This window comes from Porites lutea, chromosome 5, assembly GCF_958299795.1.
Source record: "Porites lutea chromosome 5, jaPorLute2.1, whole genome shotgun sequence".
NCBI lineage: Eukaryota > Metazoa > Cnidaria > Anthozoa > Scleractinia > Poritidae > Porites > Porites lutea.
This window is the reverse complement of record NC_133205.1, coordinates 30,654,042-30,664,041: the sequence shown is the minus strand read 5'-3', so window position 1 is coordinate 30,664,041 and position 10,000 is coordinate 30,654,042. Positions and strand designations below refer to the sequence as shown.

Here is a 10,000-nt window from a genome sequence, read left to right as displayed (position 1 = left end):
TTAGGGTTGCGGGTTAGTTTTAAGGTTTAGTGCAGGCACTGTCCAGGGTCTTTTTAGTCTCCTGTATTATGTCATAGCACTGGCAAGGTCATAGCAAGGTGTAGAGCACTCTCGACCCGTGATGCTTTGGTTACCATTATGGATTCCGTGAAGAGAGGTTGCACATTCTTGGCGATTATTAAATATTTGTGGAAAAGAAATTGTAAATGATGGGAAGCAAAAAGCCTAATTGACGCAGCCAGAAGCAACTAATTAACCATTATTGGACGAAGTTGAGCAAAACATCGTGATTTGTTAGTGGCGAGCAGATCAATCATCAATTATTTGCTTCAGTCTTCGGCTTCGCCAAATAATTGATCTGCGAGACACTGACAAATCACGATATTTTGCGATAACCGAGTTCAATAATTGTTTTATCATTCGATCACCGAGCCTTTTTTTTAATGAATAAACTCATGTATTGGAAGTGATCTGCCATTTTCAAGCAAGAGCGATCGCACTAAGGAGAAAAGCGTGGTTACGCACGAGCAGAATATTATTTGCAGCCAAACACAGTTGGACGACATTGCGCATGAGCAGACCATTATTTGTAGGCAGTTATTTGCAGGTCATTTGGTGGGATTTCGGCCAATGAAAAGGAAGAAAAGTTTACGTCGAATTATGAACGCGATTTTTAGTACATTTTTAAACATGTGTCTATTACTTTCCTTAAATCAAATTTCGACCTGTTGCAGGTATTCAAGAAAATGTTGCTGGTATTCCACCACTGTTAGTTGTGTTGGAGAGAAAGCCCGGTGCATGATGGTCAAGAAGCCTCGGAACACCAGAGACAGAGGGATGGTGATGGCTGTCTGCTCCTCAGTGACTTGAAGTCTTCGAAAGCGAGAAAATCTTGCTTTCAACAGTTATTTATATCTGGGTGATTGAAAACTCTTTGCCGGATTCATTTGTAGCCTGAGAAAACAGACGACATTTCGCGACGCCACCACTGGTTTCACGCGAAATGACGTCTGAGAAACGAGCGCAGAAATCCCATACTGATGACGCATCACTACCCAGACATGGGTACTGCTTCTGATTGGTCGTGTAGTTCGTGAAATTTGCTTCAACCAATCAGAAGCACTTCCCAGATCTGGGTAGTGACGCGTCATCAGAAGGAATTTCTGCGCTCGTTTCTCACACGTCTTTTCGCGGGGAAACAGTTGGTGCCGTCTCGAAATGTCGTCCTGTTTTCTCATGCTAATTCATTCAGAGAAAGGGGTTTTTCGCCTTTCATAGTAATTGTCTTTATAGCGGCTGGTATTTATAGTCAAACCAGGTCAAGCGTACCCCCCAAGAATCCATTAATGAATTTATTATTTGAAAGTTGAATCCGTTGCTAGTTGTAGATTTCATATTGATTTCTGCATTCTTGCATGCGTAATGAGCTTTGAATTCACACGCGACGCAGTTATGAAATTTCTACCAGCTCAATTTTCCTGAATTTGATGTAAATGTCTTCTAAGAAACTTAATCAATTCAAAGATTTTCAATCTGACCAAATGCAGAGAAGGTCTCGTAAAATATTCACTGCTCATTACGCATGCAGAAATGCCGCTTTGAATTTGACACCGGTTAGGGGAACGACTAACGGCTTCATTTTTCAGATAATCAATTCATTAATACGGTACGCTTAGCTGGGTACGCTTGACCTGCCTTGACTGTAAGTGGAAAAGCATTTTAGTTTATCATTTGTTTCAGTGGAAGTTTTCCAAATAAACGGCAACTTTTATGCCAGGCATTTTAGCTGTCCCGGTCATGCTACCTCACACGAAATAACGGCTAAACGAACGAAATCCCCATCTTTTGCTAAGTATTTGTAAATATTCTGATTTCATAACAGTTGAGTGACTGTGCATTTTCAAGATGAGAGCTTTTGCATTTGAAAATAAAGTTGTAAGTCAATATCGAGTTCTCAGAGAGAAGGTAAGCAATACTAACGCCCAAATAAAACTCAGTGCGGCAAAAAAGACAAAGGGTTAAGTTCCCCTGGAACCTCTATTGGGAAAACAAACATACAAGCTAACGAGGTCTATTGTTCGCTGAATTCAGTGTTTATTAGTAACTTCATTTATTGTCATCGTCGTTGCTACCTAAAGTCAATTTTATTGCTTTTTTTTCAGTCTGACCAAACAACGCTTTGCAAAGGTGTTTTTCAATTTATTTATGAATGCATGACAAAAAAGATAAAAAGTGAAGTTCTTGCTGACTAAGAATTCTAAATAAAAGATTACTTTATTTTACTTAAAAACTTCTTTAAAAGTTCCGTTTACTTTTGGCAATTGGATGCACACGTAGTCTCGATACATTACTGATAAGATGTTCAAAATTCGAGTTCCTTTTACACATGAGAGAACGTATTTACTTGTGATAGTACGTCCTTGTGCTTAACTAAATGAAACTACATGTCCAGCGCATTTTTTGGGTATCAGTTAAGGTGTCCATAATATTTTAAGGCTGGTAAAAAAGGATATTTGCTATTCTACTAACAACTGGAATAATAGAAAGTAATGAAGGTACAAAATATTTTTCCAAAGATTTGGATGAACATATCCCTTGAATGGCACCCTTTTTTTATGACGGTCTCCATGTCAAATATGGTTTAAAGTTAATTGAAGGTGCAATGCCTAACTGTTATTTTACAAGTCATGCACCACCGAGTTCCTCCCTCATGCAATCAACCGAGAAAAATAAGGGAGAAAGCGGGGTAGCAGTGTTCCTGTTACAGGCGCGAGGCGCTTTGATGAACTCTTCCATCGGCTTGGAAGGTTGTATACTCTGGATGCCAAGGTTTTTTTTCCTCTTTCCTGATTCCGTCTCGGGAGCGTTGTCAAACCTTAAGCAGAGTTATTTCATCCCAGATGTTTTGCCGAGAACGGACATCTGGAGCCAGGGTAGGATTTGGTAATAAAAGCTCTCGCCACTGTAGCTGTTTATCGGCACTAGTCGAATCAACATGCATAATCAGTGACTCTACGGGACTCCCAAGACAGCTGAAGTTAGCCGGCTTTGGTGGTAACGTGAACGTTAAGGATCGTTGATCCTGTTACCCGTAAAGCTTTCAAAAAGCCGTATCCCGTTGACAGACTATCTGGCAATCCTTGTGTCCAGGCCTTCAAATCATCTCTTGAGCCCTCTCTCAATGAGTTAAGTACTGTTCTTTGCCGTCTTGTCCTTGTTTGAGGATCTTTCGACAGAATAAATAGAAAATAATTCTGACAAACAATGAACTGAACAACAAATAGAAACAAACAAACAAACATACAGAAACTAAGGGAATTGCGAACAAGGGAATATCGTTGGAATAGAAATATAGAATAGGGTGGATTCATTTGCAACATACGCGTATACTGTCGCATTTGCCTGTTGGATCTTTTATTGGTTTTATTGGCTCAAAAACGATGAAAAATCTTCAAGAGGCAAATGCGACAGCTATACGCATATGTTGCAAATGAATCCACCCTTCATGTTGTTCAAAGATTAAAATATACCTTGTTACCAGGAAAGCCGCGTCAGTAAAGTATTCACGACATCTGTACGTTGTATCTTCATTAACGCTTCCATGAACGTCTTGACTGTCATGTTTGGTTTATCTTGAACTATGTGTTCCATTAACGCTCTAGTTGGACTTGGTATTTCTTTGGGCTTTAAACTTTCACATATCTCTCTGGGAACATCAAAGCTCCAAGCAAAATGCTGCCAGTTTTCTACTCCTCGTGCTTCTTTTTCTAACAAGGTTGCTACCTCTTCCAAACAGTATGGGTTTTCACAAACAGTTTTAATTGTGTGGCAACCCTCTGTGAAAATGGAAAATTTATAAAATAAGGGCATAAGAACAAATAAATTATATTCTCCCCTGGCTGATATATCGAAATGCGTATCAAAATAACAAAAGGCAAATCTGTTTTGTCAAGTTAGGTGAATGATATAGTTGCGGTTAAGTTTACCCCTAATACAAAAATCAGGACAAGCAGAAAGAGGTAAAGGTTTTTCTTTATAGTACACCTTAGCACCAAAAAGCAACCAACATGTGAAAAGAAATGACACATAAGGGAAAAACTGTCGAATTTTGTACTACAATACAGCTGGATTCCCAGTCAATATTGACGAGATCAACATTACTTCACCGTCAAGAGTGCCCTGGGAATTCACTTTGGGCGCATATCAAAGAAAGTAAATTCCGAAATGGCGGCGCAAGGCAAGAGCCAACTTCCCCAGGAAATGCAAAAAGCGCATGCTGGGTTCAGGCCTCGAGCGTTAGCCCTCGTTTTCAAGCCTCCCCCGCTCAATCCTGTGGCGCGAGTTATATTGGCCGAGGAAAGATGCTGACTGTGACGTTGATAATCAACGTCATGATAATGATCATGATAATGTGCACTTCGATTGTCTGCAGGAGCCTATTACTCTAGGTAATCAGTAGGCTCTTGTTGTCTACTACTATTGCTCATATTGGGTGACGTTACAAGAGTAAGTATCGAATATTTCCTGCATATCGAAATCTATAAGAAATTATACCTGGTGGCAGATATTTATCCAGCGCATCGCACACATCTTTTCTCGACATATCTTCTAAGACAAGCTTCATCTCCAGCACAGTCAGCTTAGGGTTTCTTTTTTCGATGATCTCAAGGACTGTTTTTGCACAGGTAGAGGAAGTACCGATTCGCTGCAGCTTCTTGTCCGGGATATTAATCTTTTCTCCCAGTTCTTGCCAATGCTTATGATCCAGCTGCATGCAAATGAACTTAAAGATCTTGGGATGATATTCACGGAGGTCTCGAAATGATGCAGTATCTGTGCAAATAACACATGTTATCAAGTCAGTTTAGCTTCATCAAAGTGGGAGAATAAGGGATCAGCTCGTAAAAGCACGTCACAAATCTGGAAGTCAGATTGCTTCCTAATCGATATGCATATCGTTGGAGGAAAGAAACAATGAAACGTTTATCAGAACGAACATTAGGGACCAAAACGGTAAGCTCAGAACTTACCAGGAAGATTACGACATTCCTCAAGTTTTTGGACGAGATCATTTCTGAAAGTGGCGTGGAGTCCATCTTTGAGTTGCTGAACCGAGAAGTCGGGATCCACGGCTTCTTTAAACTCGAGCATGTGTTTGCTTGGACTGCAGTGAGGATTGTGCTGACACCACATTATAATCTCATCCGGTATTTGTAATACCTCAGCGAGATGGATCCAGTTCGAGGTTCCAGAAGGACCGACCGGATCCAAACCGCGAGCAACGTCGTCCTTTACATTGACGTCTGTTAAAACACATTTAAGCAGCAAATCTGCAAGATATGAAGAAGAGCACCATGAAACGAATGGTTAATTAATTGTAATGCACCGTACTTTTAGCACTTTTTAGCTTGAATCGACTTTCATCGTATGCCCTTTCATGCACCACAAAATCCTGTTTTTTTCTCTTTTTATGTCTGGAAGGAGGTAGTGCCTAAGGCTGAAGAGGAGAAGGGCGATAACGCCAAGAAAACGAAAAATAAATTTCTAGAACACTCAACTCAGTATCTTAAGGAATACGTAATATGTCGAGATTGAGGCTTGCCACACCAATAGTCCTTAAGGTGACAGTGTATAAAAAAACAGTAAGACAAATAAAATGGAAAAAAACTATGAAAATTATCAGAAAAATATTAATTAAAAAGTTAATAAACAATTGTTGTAATATTTCATTGAAAGTTATAAGACTTCTGTAGATATTTCATTTATATCAAAGCAAAGCATAGTTAATATGTTGCAGTTGTTAAAAAGCTCGATATATTTCTTCGTTTTTTTTTTTTCACACAAGAAAGCTTTAAGGATGTTTTAAAAGGAACTGAAAAATTATAACATGGTTGTCGTCTTGAAAAGAAATGACCTCGCTATCTCAGAAAAAGGCTCGTATAGATAGATAGCTCGTCAAAATTGCTGGTCGATGGAGGCTTTGATTGACGCGACCACAGCTGCTATACTGTAATTTTCTTCCTGTATAAATAAATGCTTTTATTATTATTATTATTATTACTATTACTATTATTATAATTATTATTATTATTATTATTATTATTATTATTATTATTATTATTATTATTATTAAGGGTTGCTATTTTGTAAGATCGCTTGTCTTTTATTCTTGCTAAAGCTGACAAGTAGGATTTTTGCAAACATTTGTCTGCATACCTTCAGGAATACGTGAAACTTGGAGGTTGAGGCTGTTTGCACCAAAAGTCGTTATGCTGGATACACCAACAGGTGTTATTAACTCTGTAAAAGATAAACAGAGATGTTGTATCAATATCTTGTTCAAATTTTACGATTGCCGCTGTTTCTGCAACTGCGGTTTGTCTTCATTATCCCTCTCCCAGCCAAAATTTCCTGCACTAAGTTGGGATGCGGAAATTCTGCGTTTGGTAGAACTGATGTAAATTGGCCAAAATCCGCTACTCTGAGCTAGGATGCTGAAAGTTTGCATTTAGTAAAATGAATATACATCACTAGAGAGCCAACGAACAATGGTAGTAGTAGGGGTGGTGTTGGCCAAGAGGTTGTGATGGCAGTGTGTGGTGGTTGGTGGACATGGTCTTGGTCAATCGTTTCGTAGTTGTACAGTAGTTGTCGTCGTCAGTCGTGTTAGGTGTTGTTGGGTTAGGCTCTACTATTGTTTTCTAGGCTCGAATGATCTTAAGAAGGCGTTTGGGTCTTTGTTCTCTTTCTTGTTAAACTACTCAATTTCATATGATCTCAATGCTAACAAGTACGTAAACATGTAGCTACATTTAATATTTAAAACAATTTTCAAAGTATCAATTGCTTATTTAGATCCGTTGGGTAACACAGTGTTTTACCATGATCGTATTGGCAAGAGCCTAAAAAATAGGTGAAATTAAGCCATGTATTTGAGCATCAGTTTTTTTAAAAATTACTTTTTAACTACCTTGTTGTATAAAACAAAACCTGTTTGTTTTTGTTGTAGAGGAAATCTAAAAGAGCGAAAAAATAGCAAAGCTAGGATTACCAGTGGAGGACGCAGCAGAGCTCTCTGTACTTTGATTGTTTGATGATTGTCCATTGGCTGCAAAGGATCATTAAGTATTAAAAGCAATAGTCACTTAGCTAAGTATAGCAAAAGAAATGCACACTTTTAGTTATGAATTATACAACGTAAGGGTAAAACTTGGTCTACCTCCAAATGGTTCAATTATTTGGTAACTGGAAATCAATTTTGGACCTTCCATTAAGTTGAGAAACACACCAGCCATTGTTTAAGATTTAGTAAGAGTCGTTTGAACTTTATACATTGTATGATGGAATTAAGCTCTCATTTTCCACATCACTTTGGATGTGTTTACAAGCGTTGAAATGTCAGTGCTGCTTATTCTTTGACCCAACCTTTTTGAACATCCAGAACAATCTTGACAATAAGTTTACCTTTAAATCATCCAGTCTCTTAAATCTTACGCAAGGGTCTACTGGTCTTGTCGCTTTATCATTTATATTATATAACTAAGTGTTGGGTTTTGTTGATCGTATTGTATTTTTTGAATTCTATTTTTAACATTTCATAACTAGAGCGGTATTCTAACTGCATTCTTCTTATTTTTTTAACACGAAAATGCTAACCGCTTAAAAAATATTTGATTTAAAGCCCCATCAGGAGAGAAAAGTAAAGTATTATCATAAATGTAACTGTAACTTTGATTTACAGGAAATTAGTTCTATGCTTTTGTCTTGAATTTATGCATTTATATATTTGAAGCGATTGTCGTCATTTATAACAAAAATGTTCTTTCAAATTGTTGTGGATCCTGCTAAATTTTAATTAAAATCTTGCTGACTATAAAAAAGCATATTTCATTTACCATAAAAATTGGAATGCTCATAGACATTGTATGTGTTCTCAGCCGGCTGTCTCAGTTCGATCATTTCTTGTGCCTCACCTGAAAAAAGAAAAGTAGTATTTTTGTCATCACCATACTGGAGGAGCAGTCCATGTGGAACGATCGTTCATGAAAGTGATCGGTTTCCCTATGAGCCAGTTTTTCTCATATTCTCAGGTCGTTGTGTACAGCACGGTCAACAATCCTGCAGCGGGTTTCTTTAAGTGATCTTTAATTTAGCACAATGTTCCTGTCCAACCATAGACCTCTTTCATAATGGCGGGCAATTATTATATTCTTTAATATGTATGATAATTAGCCTTCTGACCTCCTTTGAAAGTATGAATTTTTTCAGTGTATTTTACACATGCTAACGAGGTCAGAAGGGCTAATTATCATACATACAAAAAAATATATCATAGGCCGTAATTATGAAAGAGGTAATCCAACCATCTAACCATTACAGTTATTCGATACCTTCACAAGAACTCTTTTAAATCACTCATTACATTAAATGAGTAGTAGTATACAAAATGCATAGAAAACCTTTTTAGGGTAAAAACAAATACAACTGCAAAAAGGCAGAGCTGAAGTGGTGGTTTTGTGTAGAAACAGATGTAGACCTCTCACATAATTACCATCTATATTAAACTCATCCTTGCTTTACCTGCTGCGGAGCTCATGGTGTAACTGGCTTAGTGGATCATGCTGACAACAAATGCCCCTACCACAAAATCTGCGGTGAGACCAGGCACCCAGGAGTTGGGTTATAAGGATCTCTGTCAGCAAATTCATAATTGTTACATCCGTCTCTCCTTTTCTTTTACTGAGACGCTATAAACATTACACTTGGCAAATTACTTTTCTGTACTTGGCAGGGGAGTGATGTACCCAAAATAGTAAGACTTAGTCAAATTGACAGTCTCTTTTCTGTGCATGGCAGTTACGTACTGACATCACTGCTGGAAAATAAATTTTTTTTTTTACATGTAAATTTCATTTCGTGGTCAGACTGTCTTTTTACATATTTTTTTTCCTCCGGTTCGACTCAGGTCATCAGCTTTTAAGAAATTGTCAGTTCCACCACATTACAGTATAAAAAGAGGCCTTTAATTTTCAAGCTGGGGATAAAATATTAAGTAAGTGAAAATTTTGCTTGCTAATTGCACATAAAAAAACAGTTGAGATCACCTGGTGTAATGGTACAAGGAGATGTATCGTAACTGTAACTATAGGAGGACAGTACGAATATAAATTTCTGGGCAAAACCTATTTTCGGATTTGTTTTCCTGCTAATATTTAGGCCGCTCTCTCTCCTCCTCTTGCCAAGTCTCACTGCTGACTTCCATATTACTAGCTCTAGCAACCCATGTTGTTTTCTTAAATTTAGATATAATATGAGTGACTATGTGCTCATACATATAACCACTAGGAGTCCAATTCTGGCATCTTTTGCGGGAAAGGAATGTAGGGGCCTAGGATATTGAGCTCAGACTAAATGCAGCACATAGGAAGGGATACAAGTACACTTAAAGAAAAATACAGTAGGTTATTACCTTGATCAATGCTGTTGTAGATCGTGCCTATCCTGTGCCTATTTCGCGATCTGTTGCGTATCTTGAGCTTGACTGCACACATGATAGCACCCAGCACGAAAACGCTTAAAAAAACTCCAACAAGTCCGTACATAATCTCATGCCTATTGTGGGATGAATCACTGTATGCAGCTACAGATTTCCTGATACTCTTAACTTCACTTGTGGGTGAAACTGTCACTAAAGGACGACTTGTTGTCGTTGTCGTGCTGCTTAAAAGTAGAGCTTGTATTTCACACTTCCTGTTTTTATCGGTATCTTCACACTGCATGTGCCGTGGCATTCCAAGAGCCTTACACTGTCTAAGATGTTCATGCTCCAAAGCATCCTTGCAACAAAATGAACACTTCTTACAGTCATCCACTTGAGAATCCAAGTAATACTCTGGAAGGCATGTTCCGCATTTGCTGTTGTTTAATTTGCTGCACATTTGAAGAACATTTCTTCCCGTGCAGTCATTGCATGATTTGCATTCAGAAATGTCGTTTTTCT

General features: G+C 38.1%; 3 protein-coding genes across 6 annotated transcripts in view; 2 read left to right on the top strand and 1 right to left on the bottom strand.

Moving 5' to 3' along the window:
- The window catches only part of LOC140936322 (uncharacterized), a 7,549-nt gene extending 6,529 nt beyond the window's left edge, over window positions 1-1,020 (top strand). For all 3 annotated transcript variants that reach the window (XM_073385775.1, XM_073385777.1, XM_073385776.1), the window contains one exon: window positions 735-1,020. The gene's annotated coding sequence lies outside the window, so the exon portion shown is untranslated. The remainder of the gene's footprint in view (window positions 1-734) is intronic.
- Window positions 1-10,000, top strand: part of LOC140936321 (uncharacterized) — a 161,137-nt gene that overhangs the window by 113,200 nt on the left and 37,937 nt on the right. The gene's annotated exons all lie outside the window — the stretch shown is intronic.
- On the bottom strand, window positions 2,179-9,591 carry LOC140936316 (uncharacterized). Of its 2 annotated transcripts, XM_073385769.1 has the most exons (8): window positions 9,470-9,591; window positions 7,896-7,973; window positions 7,052-7,108; window positions 6,217-6,300; window positions 5,031-5,330; window positions 4,555-4,833; window positions 3,539-3,836; window positions 2,179-3,226 (listed from the first exon to the last, which is right to left on the bottom strand). In XM_073385769.1, coding segments are annotated over exons 1-8 (1,179 nt in total). In that variant the 5' UTR covers window positions 9,552-9,591; the 3' UTR covers window positions 2,179-3,225. The 2 variants fall into 2 exon arrangements, with proteins under 2 accessions (XP_073241870.1, XP_073241871.1); XM_073385770.1 differs by lacking the exon at window positions 7,052-7,108.